The sequence below is a fragment of the Adiantum capillus-veneris genome, chromosome 3 (genome assembly GCF_014529385.1).
Source record: "Adiantum capillus-veneris isolate H3 chromosome 3, ASM1452938v2, whole genome shotgun sequence".
In the NCBI taxonomy this organism is placed as follows: domain Eukaryota; kingdom Viridiplantae; phylum Streptophyta; class Polypodiopsida; order Polypodiales; family Pteridaceae; genus Adiantum; species Adiantum capillus-veneris.
In genome coordinates this window covers 110,115,124-110,141,660 of record NC_140933.1, presented here as the reverse complement: position 1 = coordinate 110,141,660, position 26,537 = coordinate 110,115,124, and the positions used below count along the sequence as shown (strand labels likewise).

General features: G+C 42.0%; 1 protein-coding gene and 1 pseudogene across 1 annotated transcript; both read right to left on the bottom strand.

The window, feature by feature from the left end:
- Positions 1–231: 231 nt before the first annotated feature.
- Positions 232–3,860, bottom strand: LOC147461481 (pentatricopeptide repeat-containing protein At3g16610-like). The gene has a single exon (XM_086509036.1). It carries the CDS (start codon positions 3,700–3,702, stop codon positions 1,486–1,488), a length of 2,217 nt encoding a protein of 738 aa, XP_086365162.1. The 5' UTR covers positions 3,703–3,860; the 3' UTR covers positions 232–1,485.
- Positions 3,861–10,614: 6,754 nt separating this feature from the next.
- Positions 10,615–19,521, bottom strand: LOC147461480 (uncharacterized; annotated as a pseudogene).
- Positions 19,522–26,537: the final 7,016 nt, after the last annotated feature.

Sequence of the window (26,537 nt, the reverse complement as noted above, 5' to 3'; positions counted from 1 at the left end):
AGAGAGAGAGAGAGCTGTATAGCAACATACCTTGCAAGCAATCCCGACAAATTGGCTTTTATTATTCAAGTGCTATTTTTTTTTTCAAGCATGGCTCAAAAGGAACGTTTAAAAGTGGCATCTTTTTTTCTTTTTTCTTTTTTTTAAAAGCAAAACTCACAATTGTGAGTGGATTATATTGAGCAACCCAAAAAATTACAAGGTTTTGTCACGTTCATGTTAAGCCATGACAACATCCAAGGATCATCATTACAATGAGGGCAGCCACCCCTACCACCCGCCTCATTCTGATATCTTAAAATAGCTTCAAAAAGCTTAAAAATTGTGTACGACATTTCATAGGCACTAGGCCTATATCACTCCCTACAAGCAAGCAGGCAGTGCCAACAAAGCATGCAGAAATCAAGCACCACGTACACACCACACCCACATCCAAAGCAAGAAATTATTCCGTTGGTAGCAACTGAGGGAGGGGCGGCAAGCAAAAACAACCATGACGGGTAAAATGATGCACACCATGGGCTCTTCCCACATCATCAACACAGCTCTACCAATCCATCTATGGAGAATTGCAGATGCTGAACCGTCCACCAAAACCCTAATAGACAATTTGCCAGGTTGCAGGATAGCAAGGGGAGGGAGAAGCATTCGAAGTGGCCTTCGTGCTACAGCAGCACGAGATGCAAGAAAATAGCCCAATACAGCAACAAGAGATGCCTGCAAGGGGCATCCTGAGAAGGATGGGCAAAACTGACGAGGGGAAGAGTGCCATTGCAGGAGGATGAAGGAGACGAGCGGTAGAGAACACACTCGCTCCATCACACTCTCTCTCTCTCTCTCTCTCTCTCAGTGAGCCATTAAATCATGTGTATCCATTTGAATGGTAACATGTGTAATGTCACAAACGTGTATCCATTGAATGGTAACATGTATAATGTCACAAATGACCTCTATGCAAGTTCTAGCTCCTTTGAAGGCACTAGTCCTGTGTTGGTATAAGTAAAACATGGGTACAGCTTCAGTCCCTGAACCTACAAAGGCTATTGTTTTAGCGACCAATCTCACAGTGTTCCTGACAAGAATCTCTCACGAAATCAATTGCTATAAAGCTGAGGAAAACTTCTTCTAATAAGATGCCCCCCTACTTGCTTACAGGCTCTTATATACAACCACCACCTCTATAGCAATTGCACCAGTAATGCTGGTAACATGGACCCACAAACGTAGGTGCAATTTGCAAGACCCACAAACCTGATTGTGGTGGTTCCTCGTTAACACACCCCCTATGAGTGTTGCTATCGGTCCAGATGTAGGGAGAGTATGACCAATCATGTCATGACATACCATCTGCTAGCATGTAACGTAATCTACATTGATGCTCTTCTTTGGCGAACCTGGAAGGATGGCTTGGTTTATTTGTTTGTTTTACTGGGCATGTCCTTGCTTTCTGCATCTCTGGTACTCTTATGATTCTTCATTGTGCCTTCAGCAATGTAAAATGCTGTCAACGGAGACGAATGGTATGGCATCATTTTGCCCCATTCGAGCACAATGCTCAAAGATCCATCGCCCAAGATTTGCATTTCCTGAGATTCGGCAAGCACTTAGCATAGTATGCCAAAGTGTCAAATTGGGTGAAAATGGCATCTTCTCAATCAAAACTGATGCCTCTTCCAATTGACCTGCACGGCCATAAAGATTGATCATGCAAACAAAGTGATCTAAAGTATGGATAATACCATAATCCCTTTTTATGGCCTCAAAATATTCCTGCCCCTTGTCTAACAAACCTCTGTGACTGCATGTATTAAGCACAATCATGAATGTAACATAGTTTGGGTCTATACCTTCTCTTACCATCTTATCAAATAACACAAAAACAGTTTCATCAACACCAATCTGGGAGTAACCTTCCAGCAGAGCACTCCAGGGAACAACATTACAAGCAGGAAGACTATCAAACACCTCTTGAGCATCTGTTAGCAAACCACAATTGGCATACATATCTATCAAGGCAGTGCCTATAACAGAGTCCTTCTCGGAGAAACCGTGTTTTACAATTTGAGCATGAATTTCATGGCCCTTGTACGCAGCTCCAATCGTTCCACTGGCCTTCAAAGCACCTGAGAAGGAAGTTGCATCTGGGGAAAACCCCTCAGATTGCATACAATCAAAACAACTCAAAGCTTTATCCCCTTCTCCTTGCTGCATATATCCTGTAAGGAGTGCATTCCACGAAATTTGATTTGGAAAGGACAATTCATCAAAAACTTCTTGTGCTTTTTCAAGATCACCAAACTTGGCATACATATCTAGCAGGGACGTGCCAACATGGATATCTTCTTTCACCAGCCCATACCTGGCAACTTGACGGTGAATCTCTTCGCCCCTTTTCCTGGCTCCTATACTGCCACAGGCTTTGAAAATACATGCGAAAGTAACCGAGTTCGGCACAGATTCATCCTTGAGCATCCGATCAAAACAAGCCAATGCATTCTCGCCATCTCCATTTTGTGCGTACCCCCCTATCAAAGTGTTCCACATGACAGCATTTGGATTCTGAAGCTTATCAAAAATCTCTTGTGCTTTATCAAGTGCGCCACACTTCGCGTACATGTCCACCACTGCATTGGCAACTTTTATGTTTTTCTCCATCAATTGCACATCGTCGATCTGAACATGTAAATCTCGCCCTTTTTCTAGAGCTCCCAAGCTTCCACAGGCTTTTAGAGCACAAACATAAGTAATAGGGTTTGGAGAGATACCTTGAAGCCGCATTTGTCTGAAACACTCTAGTGCCTTCTCACCATGTCCGTGCCGGGCATATCCTCCAATCAACACATTCCATGAGATAACATCACGGAATGGAAGCTCATCAAACACACTCTGAGCTTTTCCAAATGCACCACATTTGGTATACATGTCCACCAAAGCATTGCCAACAAATCTATTCTCTTCAAAAGCCTTCCCTTCAAGGATTTGTTTGTGAATGTCATGGCCTTTTTCTGCCGCACCTACATCACCACAAGCTTTCAAAACACAAGTAAAGGTAATTGCGTTTGGAGAGAAGCCCTCATGTTGCATCTGCTCATAGCATTCCAAAGCATCCTTGCCACGGTCTTGTTTAGCAAAACCTGAAATTAGTACATTCCAGGAGACTATATTGTGATTTGGAAGATCTTCATGCAGTTCTTTTGCTTTCTCAAGAGCACCACATTGGACATACATATTCACCAAGGCATTGCCTATAAACAGATTATGGTCAAGCACCGCCATCCTGATGACCTGTGCATGGAGCTTTAAGCCCTTGGAGAGATATTTTAGCTTAGTGCATTCAAATAGAGAGGCCACTAGATGGGCATCTACACCATCACATTCAATCTTTCTGGTGTCAGAATGAACAAGCAGTGCCGTGTCTCCTTCTTCATGTTCTCCATTTACTGCGCCTTTCATAATTTTGCTCACAAAATGACCATTTCCTTGCCCTGGCTCGATGTTTTGTTCTTCCTTGAGCTGTGCTCCCTTGATAAAAGCTCTCCTTGGCACCTCCTCGGATGTCAGACGCCATGAATCTTCAGCAGCTTCGTGGTAAGTCCCAAGGACCTCTGTTTTTTCTGCATACCCCACAGAATTGTGTAAGGTGCCAGAAATGTCACCATGAAATGGCAGTGTCACAATGGAGCCCAGTAGCAGGGCCTCCATGAGAAGCAGACTGGAGGAGAGTCCTGGATGTTTCGTCTCTTATGGTAACGTGCGACTCCCTTGCCACCATTCTCCTGGCAGGAAATGGCATCTCAACCTTGCGCCTCCGTTCTTTGCGAGCAGAGGCGGAGGCATTGCCCTTTTTGCTAATGAAAATTTTTTGGCATGCCCAAAGGGCTAAGGCCATAGTGATGTGTTCCCATTTTGTTTTGTTAGTGAAAAATTTCATATGTATTTTAGAAAATTAAAATAAAAAATAAAAATGTTTGATTGGTGAGTGCAATGTAACATTCAAGAAAGAGTCATGAGTGCTCTCTCGCGCACCGTAATCCAAGATTAAACGCCTAGCTAGGGCATCAAGCACCAATTATTTTCCTCTCTCTCGCGCAGCGTAATCCAGGATTAAACGCCTAGCTAGGGCATCAAGCACCAATTATCTTCCTCTCTCTCTCTCTCTCTCTCTCTCTCTCACACACACACACACACATCACAAACAGACACGACATTTTCTCTCCTAGCAGTGCCTTATTCTCGATGGCTCTAATAGTGATTTGCTTTGCAAAGAGGCTGCCACCGACGAAGGCCACTACAAGAGCAAGCGTTGTAGCTCGGCCCTCATGCAATGATGAGGGCAACGATATGATTGGAGGTAGGCAGTAGGGAAAGCTGTAGGATGGGATGTTGTGGGGAGATGAAGCGTCCAAGCAAGATGTGGAGGAGATGGGCATGATGGGGGTGGTGAAGAGCCCATGTAGGAGCCGAGATACGGGACCGCATTGGGAGGTGCTGCCATTGGCTACCGCCCATACTTACGACACAGAAAATGTTATGTGCATGTGTGTGGCGTAGATAAGGGGGCTCGATTGAGGGAGAAAGAGAGAGAATTTGTTGAAAAAAGAGGGTGGCAAGGGGAGTGCGGTGGGTGCTAGAGGCAGAGACAAAGGGGGACAAGCCAAAGATTTCACAAGGTAACAACATCAGTTGATTGATAGCAAAAATGCTCACTGGGCTTTTCTTGTAAATTGTCTTGGCTCGGATACAGTTCAGGGAGGCAAACTCTTGTCTGTTCAAATCGTTCCATAAGGACCTTATTATTGGCTTACTAATCTTGCCTATTGTCCACCCACAATTCACTCGCTATTTCAAGTCTTCCACCGCCAGTAAATGTGAGGTTTACTTGATACCTGTTTTTATAATCTCAACTCAGCATGCCCAATTAACCCTCATTAAATTTTCATCAACAACAAGAAAGTTCATAGAAAAGTGTCTATCAACAGGAAGAAAGGCGTATGATGCATGCATTTATTTCACTGTATAATTAGTTCAGGGGATGTTCTATATTGTGTATCAATACTTAATTTGTTGTTGGTTGAAAATGGTCTTTCCTGTATTCTAAAAAGAACAAGGTAAAGATTTACGGCGGCCTACAGGAGAGAGAGAGAGAGAGAGAGAGAGAGAGAGAGAGAGAGAGAAAGCTACCTTGACTCCAACAAAGTGAGAGAGTGGAGGGGCACTCCCATGTGCACACATTAAAATCCAAAAATGTTCAAATGTCACATGGAGAACATCCAACAATTCAATTCAATGGTAAAGGAATTGCACCAAAAATCTTCGCTTTTCTTTATGCCCTTATGTTAATTGACCTCATGAAAACATAAAGCATATAAAATATTAGTGAGAGTTTAGGGATTGATCTAATTCTTGTATACATATATCAATAAAACAGATTACACAATAAAACGATGCATGTTATTAAATGAAATAAATACATAATATTTTTAGGATAGAAATGAATCTTGAAAATATCTAAACCTAATCCCTAATAATAATACATGCACTAAAGTAACAAGGTGACATTTACGTATCAAAACAAAAAGTTGAAAAAAAAAATCTTAGTTGTGAAAAAAAAAATTTAAAGTCAATCCCTACTAATAATACATGCATTAAAGTAATAAGGTGACATTTGCATATCAAGACCAAAAGTCAAAAAAAAAAATCATAGTGGTGAAAAAATTCTTTCATGTAAAGCCAATTTATATTTTTAGTTAGAAATTGTATGTAAATGAAAAGAAAATTTACAAGGAAAAAAGTATGCTTTAAATCAAAAAGCTGACAAGAAAGTAATTAAATCCTTAAATGAAGAGACCATTTATAAACTAAACAAAAATTAAAAAAAAATCAAGTGAGCATTAAATAAAGGGACCAAATTACAATGATGAAAAGGGACACTTACATTATAAAAGAAAAATATAACCTTTATAAAACTTATAAACTAAACAAAGATTTAAAAAACAAAAAAAGTCAAGTGAGCATTAAATAAAGGGACCAAATTACAATGATGGAAAGACCCATTTACATTATAGAAAGAAAATATAATCTTTATTAAACAAAGAAGTCAATTGAGCATTAAAAGAAGGGACCAAGTTGAAATGATGAAAAGACCCATATACATTAAAAAACAAGCTCACCTGACATGTGTCACCAATCCATGATTCTTAATCAATGGTCCAAAAAGTGCACCAATTATCCACCCACTCTCCTATAGCCTTCTGAAGGCCAAAAAGTATAAGGTTGGGTGCCTTTTTGGCCAAGTGTGTCTACTTGTGAATCTTGATAAAAGAGATGAGGATGCAATGTAATATTTGGAGTGACCACATCTAAACTTTTGGTGCTAACAAAATGTTGAAAACAGGATTTGAGCGTACTTTGAACGTGTCAATGAGAAGATAGTGTGCAATGCGCACGAGGGACTACAATCTCATATGTATTTAAAAAAATAAAATAAAAAATAAAAATATTTAATTGATGAGTGCACTCCAACATTCAAGAAAGAGTCATGAGTGCTAGTGGTGGGTTGTTGAAAAATGTGAAGGATCCAATGTGCTATGTCTGATCAATTCTGGAAAAAGGCAAAGTTCAAGCATCTTTTGAGATCTTTCCTTTAGGGAGAATGAGGGTGGGTTCAGACTAGGCGACAGAAGAAAAATGCAAAGGGGCGTCGATCCTCCATGGCAAAATTTGATTGGATGGAGTTGAGGCACTCTTCGATCGGGCCCTCCATTTTTCTTCCGACCCCCCCCCCCCCCGAAAGAGTTGATGGCCTCTCTCAGCCCCCTTCACTTTTTCACTTTTCCTCCTCCACACTGTTCACACTAGGCGGCGACACATTTAGGAAGGCTTGTTTCTTTTGCCGGTTCAGTCTGAAACCTGCCTGAGAGTCTCTCTCTCTCTCTCTCTCTCTCTCTCTCTCTCTCTCTCTCTCTCTCTCTCTCTCTCTCTCTCTCTCTCTCTCTCTCTCTCTCTCTCTCGATCGGCAGTTTCCTGACGATGATAAGTATGGATCTATGTGGAAATTGACCATGATCGGCAACGGTGGCTCGTAGAGACGAGCGGTTCCAATGAAGACATATGAATGGAATTTCATGGCCAAGCTCTCTAGAGTTGATGATGGCGATGAAGATGACGATGAGGAACTGATGGAATAGGAGGAGGAAGGGATGGGTCTTGAGAGGGAATTTTTGGAGAGATTGAGGTGCCTCAAGCGTGGGAGGGTAGCGAGCTCCGAGGGTATTGGACCACTAAAATGGTTGCCCTGCAAGTTGAGAGAGTTGAGATAGAGGCAGTCCTTAAGGGAGGATGGAATGGAGCCAGAGTATTGGTTGTGGGAGAGGTCTAGCTTAGTGAGACAAGGAAGACGACGACACTAATCAGAAGGGAGAGGGTCAGAGAAGAAGTTGGAGGGGCCCGGTGGGAAAGGGTCCCCTGCAAGTCCAGCATTCGGCAAGCATAGGCTCCATAATTGGCATTGTTTTGGTGCCAGAATTGCACGCCCATGTAGAGCGCCCCATAGGGTTGAGGACTAGACCCTGGGCCAGAGGTGATGTTCACTTACAGAGCGAGTGAAAGCTTACACTCTGGCTTGATGTCTAATTACGGCAATCAAATATTTTCAAACCCTCCCTTTACATTACTTAGGAGATTCCTCCAAGATCCCCCTGTTATGATCTCGTTCCCCCTCTGCTGCTTGCTTGCAAGCATGCCTCCATCCGCCCTTGCATGGTGCAGCCCACCCTCTCCCCCACCACTCCCATGGTCCCTCCTCTCCCTCAGCAACACCCTACGACTTCCCACATGCAACTCCTATGTCATCCTATCACCAACAATAACTCTCGATTGGCTCATCACCCTCCTATAGCTCCCTTATCTTCTACGTTAATATGTCGCTAACATCAACCTCACCTTATAGGGATCTGTCGTGTGCGTAAGGCTACAAGCCATCAACATAGCACCACTATCCCATCAAGTATTTTTCATGAAATCACAATAGCATTAGCTAATGAAAAGAGAATTTTCCATTAAGAGGATTCTTTAGGGTTAGTTCAGACAGAGGCATGACAAAGACTCCAAATTTTCCAGGTTGCCAGGCTTTTGTTCACAAGAGTTGAAGGAATACTTGAGAGCATCCAAAGAGCTACAATGTAGTGGTACCTTTGCTACCTCCTTCCATCGGGTTGTCTGCACCCAGTCTTAGAGGAGCACCGTAGGTAGTGCAGAGCTGATGTCATTGCATCGTTTACACATTAAAACATCAAATCATGAAACATAACTCGACAAGAAAAACACATTAAGATTGAAAACTTGTTGAGGACCATATTTTCTTGGAGCTGGTCCCCCCTCCAAAAGCACTTCTGTATTATAAATCTCTCAAGGAGAGATTTGATTACATTGCAAGCTTGTGCTCTTGCGGAGTTTGCTTGAGTCAATGAAGCTCTGATTACAATGCAAGCTTGTGCTCTTCAAGAGTTTCCTTGGGCAATGAAGATGGTGAACTTCATGATTCATTTAGACACACATGGTGTAACCCTCCTTCCAAAGCCCTAGACACCCCAGTGGGGAGAAAGAACTGTTGGGATGGAGGCACATGAGGGTGAAGAGAAGTACTTTTTAACAAAAGAAGTAATCCTTTCTAGTATGCTTACTCTATGGGCAGGCTTTTAGTATAGCTAGCATAATAGAGAAGAAGAAGATGAGCTTTCATATTCTTACTTGCTTGGATTTGCATCCATAGCCAAGTGCTTGAGTAAGGAGATCATCTCTTGATCTCCCATGTGAGAGGGAGAGAGAGAGTACTTGCTTGTCATCCTTAAGTACTTGAAAAATGAGAGAGAAAATGTCCCAAATTTCCCCACAGGCTCCCTCATTTTTTCCTTCCACCAATTGTCAAAACTCTCAAATTTGGGTACTACTTACAAGGACCAATCATGAGTGAAGGCTTAAGAGAGTAACTAGTTGCATGAGCTAGCACTTGTCCCTCCCCCTCTTTACTTGTCTTTGGCTAATGTACACATGCACACAATTGCCCATCTTTCCATTAAGCACATCTGAGCTACTTTGGACATGTGGCCTAACCAATCTTGGAAAAGAAGAACTAGAGTCAAATTTCTAAGTATAAAAGGGCTAATCTAACCTTAGTATTTTTATTTCTCCTTTTATTAAATAAAAACCATAGTCTTACCTTAATTTTAACTAGCTCATATGCAAGACCTTTGCACTACCCTTTGGAGGCTCTATGAAACTGCCCTGGCCTAGAGTCTACTAGCTAACTTAGAACCTTCTAAATTAGGATGGGGTCTCCGGTAAAGATTAAACTTACCTTTGGGCTTTGGAGCTTCACCTTGCGTGCAAAACCTTAGCACGGTCCTTTGGACGTACTCCGAAGCTGCTCCTGAAATGTACTAAGTTTAGACTAACGCTGGTAAGTTTTAATTTACTCTAAGGCTTTTCAGGCTTCATACCTAGAGCCTTGGAATGACCTGAACACTTTCAATTAGCTATTCCAGGTTGGTAGTTAGAGTTAGTTCAGAGATCAATACAAGACTTTAGATTAGACAAGACAAAAACTGAAAGAGAAGACTGAAATTGTAAATAACATTGAACACTGGAACTGGACATGGAAATGAACACTAGAAATGGGAACTAAAATTGGGATTGTATATTCATATCAAAACAAGTACAATGATGATACAAACTCAGTGCGTGCTTTGGATTACAAGAGTGTAACAACTTCAAGATACCATAGACAAAGGATTAGGACTCAGGAATAGTCTAGAGTTAAGTGAGCTCTTAAGTGCCCTCAAAATGAAGCAGTGGACCCTATTTTTAGGCTCCTGATTTGATTCTAGCCGATTGTGCACTGTGTTAGTTACCATAGTAGTTGCCTGTAGTTACAATCTCTAGAAGTTTCCACTTTAGCCGCCTGCCTTCTCCCTTTTCTTGAATTTTGGTGTATACCAAAAATTTTCAGAAAAGATGAATGATTCATCCATTATCAATCTATCTGACTCGCTTCTTATCTGGCACTTTCTTCTTTGAAGGTTTGTGCAGGACCTTGAATGGCTTTGGGGAACTTGGACTAGTGTGCTCTTTTTGAATAAACCGGTACATGGCCTCTTACTCCAACTAATTCTTTCTGTCTGTCCTCATTTGAAATTCATATGGAGTAATTGGATTCTAGGTTTTTGTATTAGGGTCATAAAGTGTCCTCTTTTCCCTGGCAAATTTGATTTGGCGAGTTTGTGACAATAAGATGCGGCGTGTATCTATCCTTGAGGTAATGGCTGATTACACTTGATTGTGGCTTTGAAAAGTATTTCAACCATCTCTCTGAACTAAGGTTCAAAGGATGCCTTGTTAATGGTAATGTGACCATAATAGGATTGTTAGGGTGCAAACAATTCTCAAGGCGGGTGGCTCTCTGGCAAACATTGCGCCTCTTACACCACTCAAACAAATCCTTAAACACACTAGGCCACCAGTACCTTGCTCACAAATCTTCAATGCAGTCAACCTCCTTGTGAAATGCCCCCCACATGCACTATCATGACACTCTTTTAGAATATGAGGGATCTCTTCCTATGCAACACACCGGTGATAAATGCCCTCAAACCCCTTTTGATATAAAGACCCATCAATAATAGAGAACTTTTGTGCATGGGTAGCTAATATTTTATGTGCAGCTTTACTCACGTATGGGGTAAATTCTAGGGTAAAAAAATAATGAGCAATTTGTTCATACCACTCTCGAGAAGGCTCAAGTATAATAGGCTCATCAGCACACGGAGACACATCAGCCAAGAAATCCACAAGATTTTGTAATGTAGGAGGTTTGGATTTAAGTACATAATCAAAGGTTTGCAACTCAACAAGCCATCGCATAATATGCTTAGGGGGTTCCATTTTATTCATCATAAGACATAGTGAGTCCTTTTTCATGTATATAATGGAGTGCTTGCATAGATAAATATGTGCAGAACTTCCTAGCACTCTCAGCAATAGCTAAACAAGCCCGCTCTACCCAAGTGTAGCGTGTCTCTGCATCTTTAAGCTTGTGACTATAATATGCAACATGATGCAATTTTTTACTGTAAAGCTGGGCAATGCAACTAGATAAAATAGAATGCGAGCAAGTGGAAAATAAATGAAAAAAGGTTTGGAAGCATCTGGTGGCTTAAGAATGGGAGCCTTAGTAAATGCACTTTTAAGGGAAGAAAAAGAGGTCTCTTGAGGTGTCCCCAAATAAACTTTTGATCAACCCTCAAAAGTGTATTAAGTGGTAAAATAAGATGAGCCATATCTTTAATAAAATGGCTATAATTCTTAACATCCCCAAGAAAGTCTCTAACCTGACAACCGGTAGTAGGTGCTGTGAAATGCAAGGAGGGCTTCAACCTTTCTAGGGTCCATAGCTATCCCATGTGCACTAATAAGATGTCCAAATAAAATGCCATAGGAGACTCCAAACACACACTTGCGAGAATTCAATGCAATGAAATTCTCTCGACGCTTTTGAAACACATAATGGAGGTTTTTAAGAAAATTCGCTCGAGTGGTCCCCATGCCTATGTCATCTATAAATATTTTGAGAAAGTCTATAAGGTCTATACTTTTGATAAGATGCCTCAGCATTGCATAACCAAATGGCATACATGATATGAAAATGTCCCTAAGATAGTGGTAAAAGTGGTTCTAAGCTTATCTCCATCAGCTACGGCCATTTGGTTGTATCCTGAGAACCCATCCATAAATCCATAAATCTCCCTCCCTGCTAAAGCATCTGAAATCTGATCAATAAAAGGCAAAGGATAGTAGTCTTTGATGGTAGCCTTATTAAGTTGTTTATAATCAACACATATACGAAGCTGCTTATTTTTCTTGGGTACAACAACAATAGGGGAAATCTGTTCGGATTAAAGCCCAAGTGGCCTCTTATGCGGATATGGCCGCCCGCCCGCCTAACTCACTTACCTCTAACTCTTTGTATATACTAACATATTCTTTGTGAATACTAAGGAATTGGGAGATAACCCTTCTAACAGATCTCTGCGTACTGTGTACTGTGTAAGCTCACTGTGTGTGTGTGTGTGAGAGAGAGAGAGTCGACCCACGCTCCGCTCCGCGACTTCAATTGGTATCAGAGCCTTGGTTCAGTGCGGATTTGCGCAATCGCGCGCGCGCGCACTTTTCCGGCAGATTTTGGATCCGGAGTTTGAAAATTCACACTCGGCGTTCCGGAAGCGTTTCCCGTAGGTGACCTGGGGTTTTACCCCCCTTTCGAAGCCGTTTATGCCCTCAGAATTTCGTTCTGAGCACTACAGCAGAAGATAGATTTCAGCCGCAAAGAAATCCGTCTTGTGTAGATTGGCAAGCAGGAGGTGGTCGACATCAATATCGACATCGACATACATCACTTATTCGTCTTCAGAGCATCATCTATAGACCAGGTACACATATATATCATCAGATATATATATTGCAGTCTGCATTGCTACTTCTTGTGCTTGCCAGGTTCCAGGGGAGGTGTGGCCATACGACGGCTTGACACCACTGGCATGTATTGCAGATTGATGTACTGTGATTGTGGGTCTGCTAGTTGTGAGTCACGCTAGCAGACAGACCGCCGCAGCGGTCATAGGACAGTGATTGGTCTATTATAGGATGTATGCTAGTTCTGGGCAGTTTGCTGAGCCATCTGAGAGGGTCGTGTGTGAGGTTTTTTGAAGCCAAGCACTGGGGGCTGGGTTACCCAGTGTGAGGTGGATTAGGTTGCTGGAGTTCCCCTCTACACGCATCCTCTTCGGCGACTTTTATCCCTTAGGATGTATGACTTTGTGTAGACACTGGATTGCATCTTATGCGTCAGGCCGTTGAGGCATTGTTCAGAGTTCAGTCTTGAGACAGATACAGGTTCTGTCATCGCCCAGAGAGGAGACAGTGTATGCTTACAGGACAGCATATTACAGGGATTTTTTAGATTTGTCATTGGTCAGCTATTTATGATTGTTTCTTGAGCTATCTTTTGGTTCCCAGAGCTCAGTTTACAGGGGAGACTCTGTCAAAAATTTTCAAAATACTGACAGTTCCTGAGGAGAGGTGTTCAGCTTGTTGATTACAGCTTGTTTACTGTGTACAGACGCCAGTTTACAGGGGAAACTCTGCCGGATTTTTCTCAGGAGTAAACAGTTTGGCAGATATGGCATCTTCTCACAGTGAGACTCTTTACAACATAAAGAAGCTGGATGGCACAAACTTTCCATTCTGGAAGAAGCAGATTTGGCAGGTTTTGGTGCAGAAAAAACAAGTGAAGCCATTGAAGCTCAAAGGGGAGAGACCAGAATTTATGGCTCAAGATGAGTGGGAAGAGCTTGACGAGTTAGCTTGTTCCACAATCATGCTGACACTGGCAGAAAATGTTTACTTCAACGTAGCAGAAGAGACTACAGCGTATGGCGTATGGCGTATGGCAAAAGCTATGTGATATGTACGAGAAACAAAGTGCAGCTTCTCAGATTTACTGGCTCAAGAAATTGGTGGATTTGAAGATGAAGGAAGGGACAGCCATGTCAAATCATCTGAATGAATTTCACTCAATTTTCAGCCAGTTAACAGCACAGGAGATAGTCTTTCCAGATTCAGTGAAGGCTATGTTTCTCTTAATCACTTTGCCAGACAGTTGGGATACTTTTCGTACAGCGTTAAGTAATTCTGTCGCGCCAGAAGGTCTTACGAGTGCTAATGTAGAAGGCAGCTTGCTCACAGAGGAAGTGAACAGGAAGAACATTGACAAAGGCAAAGGCAATAGTGCTTTGGTCGTTCGAGGGAGACAACAGTTTAAAGAGAAGAAGGGTAAGAAGGCACAAAACCGAAGTAAGTCTCGTGATTCGAAGTCAAAGGATGACATAGAATGCTACCATTGTGGCAAGAAGGGTCACATGAAGCGAGACTGTACGAAGTGGAAACAAGAAAAAGGCAAAACAAAGAGTTCTGAGCAAGATGAAAAGAAGAGTTCAGTGAAGATTGAAGAGGTGAATGTCACAGGATCTGGTTCAGACAGTGATTCTGGTATAGCAGCTGGTGACATCTTCCTTACAAGCAATCTTGATTCTGTTTTCTTGACTGCAGAGGATGGACATGCTATGAGTGATTGGATTATCGACTCAGGGGCATCTTTACATGTTTCTCCGCACAAAGAGTGGTTTACATCATATGTGGCTACTAAAGATTATGTCAGACTTGGAAATGAGCAGGTTTGTGACATACTTGGAGTGGGAGATGTGCAGTTGAGGTTTCAGAATGGCTCTTCTTTATGGCTCAAGAATGTCAGACATGTTCCAGCAATCCGAAAGAGCTTGATTAGTACAGGGAAGTTGGATGATGCGGGTTATGTGACAGTTTTTGGGAACAACGCTTGGAAGATCTCCAAAGGTTCGATGACTGTAGCACATGGCAGCAAGTCAGGAACTCTGTACACTTTACATGTTTCAGAGGTTAAAAACCATGTAATTAATGTGATTGAGCAGCCAAGTGTGTCACTGTGGCATCGTAGGTTGGGACATATGTCAAAAAGAGGAATGGAAATACTTTCTCATTATGGTTATTTGCCTGGATTTTCATTTCAAGATTTCGAGTTTTGTGAGCATTGTGTTTATGGTAAGCAAACACAGGAACCGCACAGATCAAAGAGGAATCGTAGGGACGAACGGTTAGCTCTTGTACACAGTGACCTATGCGGACCAATGCCTAGTTTGTCACTAGGGGGAGCAGCGTACTTTTGTACATTCATAGATGACTATTCTCGCAAAGTATGGGTTTACTTCTTGAAGCACAAGGATGAGGTGCTCAAGGTCTTTAAGACATTCTTGCAGCTGGTGGAGAATCAGAGTGGTCAAAAGCTGAAGTGCTTGAGAACTGACAATGGTGGAGAGTACGTTTCCAAAGCTTTTCAAGACTTTTGTGAAGAAAAAGGGATTAAGCGGGAACTTACTGCACCATATAATCCTTCACAGAATGGGGTTGCAGAACGTATGAATAGGACCATACAAGAGAAGGTCAGAAGCATGTTGTCAAATGCTGAGTTGCCTGATGGATTTTGGGCGGAAGCAGTGGCTACAGCAGTCCATTTGATCAACAGGTCTCCTAGTAGGGTTCTGGATAAGAGTGCAGTGGCCGAGATGCTATGGACAGGCAAGGCACCTTCGTATAAGCATCTCAGAGTCTTTGGTTGTGAAGCTTATAGCCATATTCCTAAGGAGTTCAGAAATAAGTTAGAACCAAAGAGCAAGAAGTGTATATTTCTTGGCTACGGAGAATCGGGCGAGATGGGTTACCGGCTTTGGGATCCTGAGTCCAGAAAGCTTATTCGTAGCAATGATGTGCATTTCAATGAAGCCAAGTTTCACGCTAAGCCAGAGAAGACAGAGGAGATCAGAAGAGTTGTCTTCAGGGAAGATGGACCTAGTGCTAGCACATCAAGACAGCATGGTCAGGCTCAGGAACAGCTTATAGTGGCTAGAGAGGCAGAATCAGTTGTGGTGAGACGTTCTGAGCGTGTCTCCAAACCACCTGATCGTTATGTGCCATCTCTAAATTATGTCATGCTCACAAATTGCGGAGAACCATCTTGTTACAAGGAAGCATTACAAGTGGTTGACTCGAAAAAATGGCAGTTGGCCATGCAGTCAGAGATGACAGCTCTGCATAAAAACCAGACATGGAAGTTGGTTAAATTACCACAGGGCAAAAAGGCTCTACCTTGTAAATGGGTTTACAGGTATAAGATCACCGCTCATGATAGTCAGCCAAAGTACAAAGCAAGGCTTGTTGCCAAGGGCTTTAAGCAAGAACAAGGCATTGACTTTGATGAAGTCTTCTCTCCAGTGGTCAAGATGACTACATTGAGATGCTTTCTTGCATTGGTTGCTATATTGGATTTGGTGTTGCACCAAATGGATGTCAAGACAGCGTTCTTGCATGGTGATTTAGATGTGGAAATTTACATGCAGCAGCCAGAAGGGTTTGTTGAGAAAGGCATGGAACATTTGGTATGCCAGTTGTTAAAGAGTCTTTATGGCTTAAAACAATCACCGAGGGCATGGTACCATAAGTTCCACCAGTTTATGCTTTCTCAAGGCTACAAACGTAGTGAGTTCGATCACTGTCTATATACAAAGAAGGCTAAGGATGGCAGTTGGCTGATCCTTATTTTGTATGTGGATGACATGTTGATTGCTGGCAAACACTTGGAAGAAATTTCAGCTTTGAAGTCAAAGATGGCAAAATCGTTTGACATGAAAGACATGGGTGAGGCAAGTCATATACTTGGTATGCGCATTGAGAGAGACAGATCAAAGAAGTTGATTTGGTTATCTCAAACAGAGTATATTGACAAGGTTTTGCAACGTTTCAATATGGAGAAGGGAAAGGCATTGAGTGTTCCATTGCCACCATATGTGAAACTTAGCAAACAAGATTGTCCTGTGTCTGAGGAAGAAAAGGCTGAAATGGATAAGATTCCATATGCGTCTGCAGTGGGTAGTTTGATGTATGCAATGATTGCTACACGTCCGGATATTGCATTTGCAGTGGGAGTGGTTAGCAGATATATGTCAAATCCCGGCAAGAAACATTGGGAGGCAGTGAAAGGTATCATGAGATACTTAAAACATACAAAGAGTATGCGCATATGCTATGGTAGTCAGGATTTGAGTGTCAGAGGATACACTGACTCAGATTATGCAGGAGACTTGGATAAGAGGAGATCTACATCAGGCTATGTCTTTACATTGGCTGGAGGTGCCATATCATGGCGATCTCGATTACAAGATTGTGTTACGCAGTCTACTACAGAAGCTGAGTATGTTGCAGCAAATGAGGCATGCAAAGAAGCTATTTGGCTTGGTAGATTGGTTGCAGACTTTGGAATCAATGCAGATATGCCAGAGTTATATTGTGATAGTCAAAGTGCTATACAATTGGCAAAGAATCCAGTGTTCCATTCGAAGACTAAGCATATTGATGTGAAGTATCACTTCATTAGGGAAGTACTTGAAGACAAGCAGATACAACTGTTGAAGATCCACACCAAGGACAATCCTGCTGATCTACTCACAAAGGGACTTCCAGGAGAGGGCTTTGTGCATTGTCGTGAGTTATTGGGCATTGGATAGATGGCAGCCATGTAAATCTTTGTACATTTATGTTCATAGATTTACAGTTACTTAAAGTGCCACATTGGACTTTAAGTGGGAGGTTGTTGGGATTAAAGCCCAAGTGGCCTCTTATGCGGATATGGCCGGCCGCCCGCCTAACTCACTTACCTCTAACTCTTTGTATATACTAACATATTCTTTGTGAATACTAAGGAATTGGGAGATAACCCTTCTAACAGATCTATGCGTACTGTGTACTGTGTAAGCTCACTGTGTGTGTGTGTGTGAGAGAGAGAGAGTCAACCCACGCTCCGCTCCGCGACTTCAAAATCCACTTAGTGAAAGATTAACCCATCCTCTAAAAGTTATTTTATCTCCATATAGACCCCCTCTCCATAATGCTCTGGAAATCTACGCTGACGTCGACAAATGGGAACAACACTTGGCTTAAGTGGAATGCAATGCACAACTAACTCGAGTGGGAAACCTTTAAATTCCGTGTAATCCCATGCAGTATTGTCTTGGTACTCTTGACATAAACAAATAACCTCCTCTCTTAATGCTGACTCTAAAGAAGCTCCCAAAAGCACAACTTTGTCCTCCCCCTTTAATTGTCTCATTGTCTTCCTCTCTAGCCAAAGGTGGAGTCTCCTCATTCTCATCAAGGGTAATCTCAATAGCATTAGGGTAAATACAATAAGAACTGGGGGTACAAGAAGAAGTAGAACGACGGTCATCATCAACATCAGAGTCTCAATTTCTAAAGTAACCCCAGGGATCATAATAGAAGAGGTATAAGTTGGCAGAACTACCCGTGAAGATCCTCTACCCAACAACAATTGTCCTCTAGGGATATCAATAACACAGTCGGTCCGCCATATCCAAGGTCTCCCCAAAAGAAGCTGGTACTTCCCAGGTCCCGGACTAAGCCGCAAAACATAACAATCAATCTCCATAGTTTGGCCTACCACAGTAATGGGCAAACCCTGGATGAAACCTTCAACACTCATAGAATGGTGATCTCCATGCGTAACCCAATAACAAGGACCCCGTTAAAAGATAACCCAAGCTTGGAAAAGGTGGTGTAACTCAAAACATTGATGCCCGCACCATCAACTATAGTATGTGGGATCACAAAGCTAGTGGATCATGCACTCCACTCTGGGACACCCGCTTAACAAGAAGGGAATCAACGGCTAGAAGGAGAAGTGAGAAGGTATTGTGGTAGGGACATGGTAAACTCCACTCAATTAAGGGCAGCAACAAGGTCAAAAGAAGGTATAGGAGGGAATAACTTACTTGGGGTAGCGCGAGGACGAACATGACGAGGTTGCGACAAAGGGTCAAGAACGGGAATAGCACATGAGTGGGTGGGTGGGTAGCAGCATCGGGTGTAGGGTCTGGGTGTAGGGTCACTCTCCTCCTCAACAACTTTCTCTTTCCCCTTTCGTGTGATGGCATGGACATGCAATGCAACAAAATCAGATTAACTGATGGATTATTGGTTGTTGTGGGTGCCAAACTAGAAGAATCCATGGTTGGAGAACTAGGAGACCCTCTCTGTAAAAGTGTCCAACTAGGGCCTGGAGGTCTCTCATTCCCGCTATGATGGTTCATGGGACGAGGTGGTGGTAATGTAGAGTTTCTATTCATCATGTGGTGCATCTTAATATAAAAATTTTCTTCAGTATGCCCCTTACCCAAACATCTGTCATAAGTGCAGATGACCGTGGGACAATCTTTGGAAAGATGGCCGGGTACGCCACAAGCACGACACACAATCTTAGTGGGATTAGGCTCAGTGCAATGAGCGGATAACAAATTTTGTTGGCGCTTCAAAAATTTCACATCTAGAGTCACAGCTTTCATGTTTTCATCCCTACCCTTGTGATGCATGGAAGGTGCAGTGGTAGGAGTAGATTGAGGATAAGTCACAAAAGGTTTGGGAGTGTGAGAAATTGGTGTCAGGACATGTGGAGAGGTGGATGAAGAGGAAGTGTTAATAGTGGGTGTAGGTGATGGGAGCAAAAGAGGCGATGGTGTTGAAGTTGGAGTGGACAACAAGTGGTAATTGCAGAGGTGGTGTCGATTGTAATTGGGGTACATAAGATGGGGTTGTTAAAGATAAACTAGTAGTGGACATGGGTAAAGAGTGTGGTGCTAGCCACGGGTAGTACGATGGAGATGCCATCGCAACTAGTTGTGGTTCATAAGCGCACCTGTAAGAACTCTCCACATTAACAGCATACGTGATAGCAGTAGTTAAATCTTGTGGAGCTCGAGCCCTCACTAAAATTTGAATACTAGGGTGCAACCCCCTAAGAAATGATTCCATGATGGTAAGCATATTAATGTCGAAAGTGGGAATATAATGGTCGATAAAATTTCTGAACCTTGTGGCGGCTTGCTCAATGCTTTCATGAGGATAATTTTGCTTAAAGGAGCGTAACTGCTCAAAAAATGAAGAAAAAGTTTGGAGGTTTGCAAAAAGCGGCTAAGAATTTTTGCTCAAAATTGGCAAAATTAGGAATAGAATTCACTTGCGGCTTGGAAAACCGATTCGAAGCTTCCTCTTTAAGTGTGGTGCTAAGACAAGTCAGTACATGTCCCTCTTCCACAATATACGATGTCAAACACGCAATTTTAAAATTGTTTACATGAGCTACAGGATCTTCCAAGGGCGACCCATGAAATGTTGGAAGTGGGATGAGTGGTGCGTCAGGGCGAGCAAGATTAGCTGGTAACACTAGAGGTGATTGGATTGCAAACGGTTGAGCCATGATGGGAATATGGACAGAAAGTGAGATACCCGATGGGCTTTTCCCTGGTGAGTTGATACTTTTGGAATCTGTTGTTGTGAAGGAGTTGCAGGGCTAGAATGCCCTTGTAATTATTTTTCCTTTTCCCTTCTATGATATCTCTTAGCTCACTCACTCTCTCTAAGATGTTCTCACCACTCTTTATCACTGTGCATACGTTCCCTTTCGAATAGGTTCGTGTCACGGAACCTCGGCTAAGTCAAGGTACCACTGGGCATGCCACTGTCTGGTAAATATCTTGACGAGCAAGGAAATGAGGACAAAGACCCAAAGGCCCCCCAGATACCCAACAAAGATAGGCAATAGAAACCCCCAAATCCCAATGAGAAAGATAGAGAGGACCTAGAGAAAATATAGTGTGCTAGATGTCTACTGCCAAGTAGTGTTGGAGTGGCTACAAATATGGTGATGATTGATAACAAAATGATGTAGAGAATGCTTACACAAGCCGACACAATGGAAATAGGCACAAATTTGTGTTTGTATTATGATATATGAGTGCATGCCGTTTTTATAGATGATTGCTTTGTTTTTATACCAAAATGGAGTGAGAGAAGAGAAAACTTAGCTCCAATTTCCACGTCGAAAGTTGCAGCTCAATGACGAGGCTTAGAGGGATTCTCACGACCCTTGAAGGTTGAATTTTACAAAGCTTCAATATTTTTAATAAATTTACAAACTTTCATGGAAGTTGTTATGAGTGGCTATATGAAAGCGAAAGTGCATGAAGTGTGTAAGTAGATCCGCTTTGGTATTGTTGTTGCGGTCACTTCTGAGCTTTGATGATAGTCTCGGCTTCAGTGTCTGCTTTTGTGATGACACTTGAAATCTATAAGGGAAATTAAACCGAGTAGGAGAGCACCCCTTGCCGTTTGACGGTGAGCCACTCTCTTCCTCTCAGTTCAAATGCAACCTCACTACCTCTCTCACTCTCACTTTCCACTTGAATGCACTCTCTCTATTTCTCTCTCTTCCAGCCAATGAGTGCTCCCCCCCCCCCCCCCCCCCCTCTCTCTCTCTCTCTCTCTCTCTCTCTCTCTCTCTCTCTCTCTCTCTCTCTCTCTCTCTCTCTCTCTCTCTCTCTCTCTCTCTTTCCTTTTTTAAGGCCCTCGGGGAGATTCCCTCTCTCTCCTTCTCATTCATATGGGGAGCCTCCGTTGGAGGGCTTTAATGAATCAAGTTATTGATTCTTTTTAGAAACAAAAGGAGTCTGCAGAAGAGAGAGAAACTTCTCTCTCTCTCTCTCTTTCTCTCTCTTCGTCAACAAAGGGGCGGCCCTCACAGAAGCTTTCTCTCTCCCTTTTGATTTTCTCAAGAGAGCCAAACTCTCTTTCTCCCTCTCCTCGATCTCGCTAAGAGAGAATACCTTGCTTCCTCCTTGTTTACAGTAGGGCCAAGCCCTCTCTCGATCTCCCACACAGAGAGAATCTCTCTCTGTCTCCTCGTTTCTCCACACAATAGCAATGTATTTTTATTTTCTCTCACTAGAATGGCAAATTCTAGCAAAAGAAAATTCATTTAAGTAGACCAAAAATGAAATTTGGTGACATGACCCCACCCTTGAAATCATAGTCGTCCTCAACTATGCTTAGAGGTATCTTTGGTCGATTGGATTTTTGCTCAAGATCCACTTTTAGCACTTTCAACATCGTTCCAAAGTAGATGACCAATCTACTTGGTACTTGGGAGAAAATGTGCCGCAAGTATGTCTACCCTATTAGCACTATCACATTTCCACAATAGATTGCAAGTCTCTTTGGTACTCGGGAGAAATTCTGCCGGCGAGTATGCAACATTTGGTATGCATACTCATTACATTTAAACATTAATGAAGAACTTAAGAAAAGAGGGTTCAAAAATGAGAATCATGTTTTTCTTCATGGCATTTTCATTGAATACATTGATATTAAAACATTAGGGCTTTGCATGCAATTCATTGTAGGTAGCTACAAGTGACATACTATCCTTCAATTGTGTCTCTTTACATCCATTTAGTATCTTCAAAAGGGTAGTTCTTAAAGTTAATGAGATACTTACGTAGTACCTCACCAATGCGTAGAACCTTGTCTTTGTGGCGGATTATATGCTCGGGTTGTAATATCTCTTCATTGCCTTCAAATTCTGGAGGATCTTCTGCTACTGGCTCTTGTGGTGGATCACCCTTGTAGCCCTTTAGTAGAATTACATTGAATGCATTATGGATTGGCCAATGAGAGGGTAGCTTAAGTTGATAAGTTGTTTCATTGATTGGCCGTAGAATTTGGAATGGTCCATAATACCTACGTGCTAATTTTGTATCCTCCCTAGTTGTTATGGCATACATAACATCTCCAAAATATGGTTCAGTAGCATACTCATCTACCATAGAGGTTAGATCATTGTGAGAGCTGGCTATTGACACAGAATTGCATTGTGGTCTACGTGAGAGAGCATCGGCTACTTGATTATGCTTGACAAGAAGGTGAGCAATGTGAAAATGAAATTGCAAAAGGAAATTTACCCACCTCATTTGTTTGTCAAAAATTTTGGTTTGTGTCATGAAGTACTTGAGACTCTAGTGATTTGTTCAAATGATGAACTTCCAAGTAAGTAATGCTTCCACGTATCTAAGGCATGTAAGACAGCTAGAAGCTTCTTTTTATAGATGCCAAGATTCATCTCATCGGAGTGCAATCTGCGACTCTCATATGCTATAGCATGCCCTTCTTGAAGTAGTACCGCTCCAAGGTAGTCACCACTTGCATCACAATGGACCTCAAATGGCTTTGAGAGTTCTACTAGTACTAAGACGGGTTGAGTTGTGAGTTGTCTTTAAGCTTAGTGAAGGCTTTTCTCTCCTTTTCAGTCCATACATACTTGACGTTGTGCTATGAACACTGCTTTGAGATGCTCTTTGTGTTCTTCTAATTACTTAGAGTAGACTATAATATCATCAAAAAAGACTCTAGTGTAAGCCCTATATACACAAAAAATTATTTCCATCATTTGGTTGAATGTGGCTAGAGCATTTGTCAACCCAAAAGGCATGACATTATATTCATACAAGCCAAAGGTGATCCTGAAGGCTATCTTGCGAATATCTTCTGCTACAATTTGTATTTGGTGATAGATACTTTTAAAGTCTATTCTACTAAGTTAAGTGGATCCTTGTAGCTTATCAAACAAAACCTCAATTCTTAGGACTGGAAATCTGTTTATGATTGTCATCTTATTTACTGTACGATAGTCTACACATATTCTATGTTTGTATCGTATCCTTTTTGTGCACTAATAAGACAAGTGAAAAAAATGGTGAAGAGATAGGTCTTATCGTTCCTTTTTGCATAAGTTCATTAACTTGTGACATAATCTCCCCTTGTTGAGCTGATGAGACTCAATACGGAGGCTTGTTAGGAGGAGAGCTTTCTAGTTTAGGAGGTAACTCTCCCAAGATGTCATCGATAAAAAGATCAACATGTTCATTTAGAAATGAATGGAAATCACTTTCTACTTCTAACATTATTTTTAGGAGCATCCTTGACAACTATCATGTAAGAAAAAATAGAAATTTCTTTTGGTTTGTCAAAGGAGTCATGAAGATGTTGAAGGCTACCATTGCATGGTGGATAACCTCCGAGATGGTCCGAGGTCTTTGTGTATTGATATAGTTTCTCCAATCTTCAGGAATCCTAGCCTAGAATTGCTTCTTTTGCTCCGAGAAGTTGATGCGCTTGTAAACCGTAGCTTTAAGATGCAGATCCCAAAACCTTTCCGCATATTTTTGCATGTTTTGTCCATCATCAAGATTTAGGCTTCACCCTGCCGTAAGCACTTGGTTGGAAGCCCCACTGGATAAGAATTGCTTCATGATAGCAACTCTACATGTTTTCCAAGTCTTTGGAGATTCTCCATTGGAGCGTAAGCTTGCCCACCACTAACGGGCTGGTTTTTGGAGATACATAGCAACATGGCGTAGTTTGGATGACTCCCCAAAAAAATCATCTCCAAAGGCTGCATCAAATTGTTGGATAAAGCTTAAAACTTTGTCCACATTGCAGTTGCGAGAGCCAATCACAATAGCCATAAAGTGCATGCAACACAACCTAGATCAACATAATGTCAATCGAGGAAACAGATGACACGATAGGTGCTCGGAGGCAATCTCTTTAGATTGTCAGGTTGATACCATCCCACACATAAAACACTCTGGAAGGCCAACTAAACCACAATCGGGAATCTCACTTCTCTCAACTACACCACCCAACCCACATACACACAAACGGAAGGAAACTCACCAAACCTTTCCTGAATCGTACGAAATTTAAGGAACACCATCCCCTCACTAGGATACACCTCTTCCAAAGCCTCTGCACTCAAAACCCTCACTCTAGACCCATCTGCAAAAAACACGTATGAAGACAGGGTCAAATTTCAAAGTTTCCAAAATTGATGTCTATGAGTACGTATGTCTATAGTTGTTGACAAGTATGGATGAGAATACAGAGCTGTAGAAAGCACAAACCCACACACTATATTAGAAATGAGTGGATATTTGGTTAATGAAAAACCACAAATATCTCCACCAAACATGAGAGTTCTTACAAGAATTCCAAAAAGGGAGCCACCTGGATTCCCTTCTAGAGTGATAATGAGAGATGAAGTGATCATAGAGATGGCAAACATGCCTCCTCAAGTGAATCTCCCTAATGGATCAATCTCCACCTAGCCATAGTAGAAGGCCTGAAGCAAGAGAAGGATTGGGAGAGTCTATGATTAGACTTGTAGACAATCGGCGAGTTAGACCATCCCAGATCCAAAAATTGGTAAACTAGAAATACTATGGAGGTAAAGACCCGAGAGATCACATAGTTGCTTTCAGAAGAGTAAGTAGAGTAGACAAATTTTTGGATTTTATGACATAGTTTGCGGGATTCGATTGACTCTGGAAGATGATGCGGCTACATGGCTCGACTCAATGGAAAGATAGGATTTTGAGACTCTAGATGATCTGTTTGAAGAATTCACTGAAGAATTCTTGCAGAAAGGCATAGCTCATAATACAATCTCACAAACTCATAGATTCAAGCAAAAAGAGGGTGAATCAGTACACAAAGCGGCATTATAGCTCAAGAGATACATCAAGCTCTATCCAAGAGCGGAATTGTCTATGCAGGCATGATTGATGATGATCTTTATACAGGGAATGAGACATGTGGGTCTTTAGAAGGATCTTCATATGATAAGGAGCCTGACGCTAAAAGAATTGATCAAAGAAACTTTTTATCTTGTGGATAACTGTGAGGAATATAAAGGAAACAATTGTAAGAGTCAAGAGGATGACACATCCTCTCAGCACAGTGATTCACAGATGAGTGAGTCCATTGTAAAACCAACGACACCCATCAATCAAGAAAAGATTATCAACAATGAAATTTTCAAGAGGTTAACTCCCCTTGTAATGTTTGATCCGAGGGAGCCTAAGTGGTGCAAAATTGAGAGAAAATGGACAAACCATACGAGAGAAGAGTGTTACTATATCATGGATTATGTTGGGGATAGGTATGTACAACCTATTCCAGTAGCACCTCCTCCACCTAGATACGTTATGGGAAATGCACTAAGTCCAGTAGGAGTTTCAAGGCCACAACCTGTCTTAGGACAACAACCTCCACTGCCAGGTGCTAGAATGCCGATAGACATGAGATACACACTGATGATAAAAGCATCTAATAAACAAGAGCTTTAACCAACTACAATGTATAATAACCACCAAAGCGGGTACTGCCCTTCAAAGCGACAAAAGATGAGAGAAACACATGGAATGTTGAGGCTGGTACAACCTCCACATCCTGCATTTTGACCTGAAGAAAGAAGGTATGAGATGGACAAAAGGACATTGCGTCTCATTGTGAAGAGAGGCCTAGCTAGGTCAAAGCTTGTTTACGGACAACAAGAAATGCAAGAAGAAGCTCCTCAAAGAGTGTCACAAAAGCCATGACAACCACTTGGTCAAACAATGTCCTCCACACGAAGATCACTCAAGTAAATGCCTATTGTCTTGATTGTGGTGTCATTCACTTGATCCCCGACTGTCCAAAAGAACCAAATTCCATTGACAGTGGACTCCGTATGTATAGACATATAAGAGTTTGCAATCTGCCAGCTCTTCTAGGTATATGTCTGAGTACCTATAAGGTTGATCTTATTATCGTTGGGATGGGGGAAATGGAACAACACCTGACACACAATCTAGCTACCTCTCTATAGCCCAAGGTAATAGTCCGCACCCCTACCCACACAGATTCACACACACACTCACTTTTTTGCAAACTTCCGATGCACAAGCTCACCTACTAGCATTACCGACCATACACACTCACATTGGTTGACGCACATACAAGCCAATCTGCAATCACTCATTCACATGGCTCACTCTATCTCTCTCCTCCTCTCTCTTTGCACACACACAATCAGTCCGGAGCCACTGCTTCAACGAACGAGATGCACAAGACGAGACGAAGTAGATGATCACAATCGAGCCATAAAAACCCAA

Bases quoted from the DNA above. Each gene is read 5' to 3' on its own strand.
- LOC147461481 (XM_086509036.1), bottom strand. From the start codon at position 3,702: ATGGAGGCCCTGCTACTGGGCTCCATTGTGACACTGCCATTTCATGGT.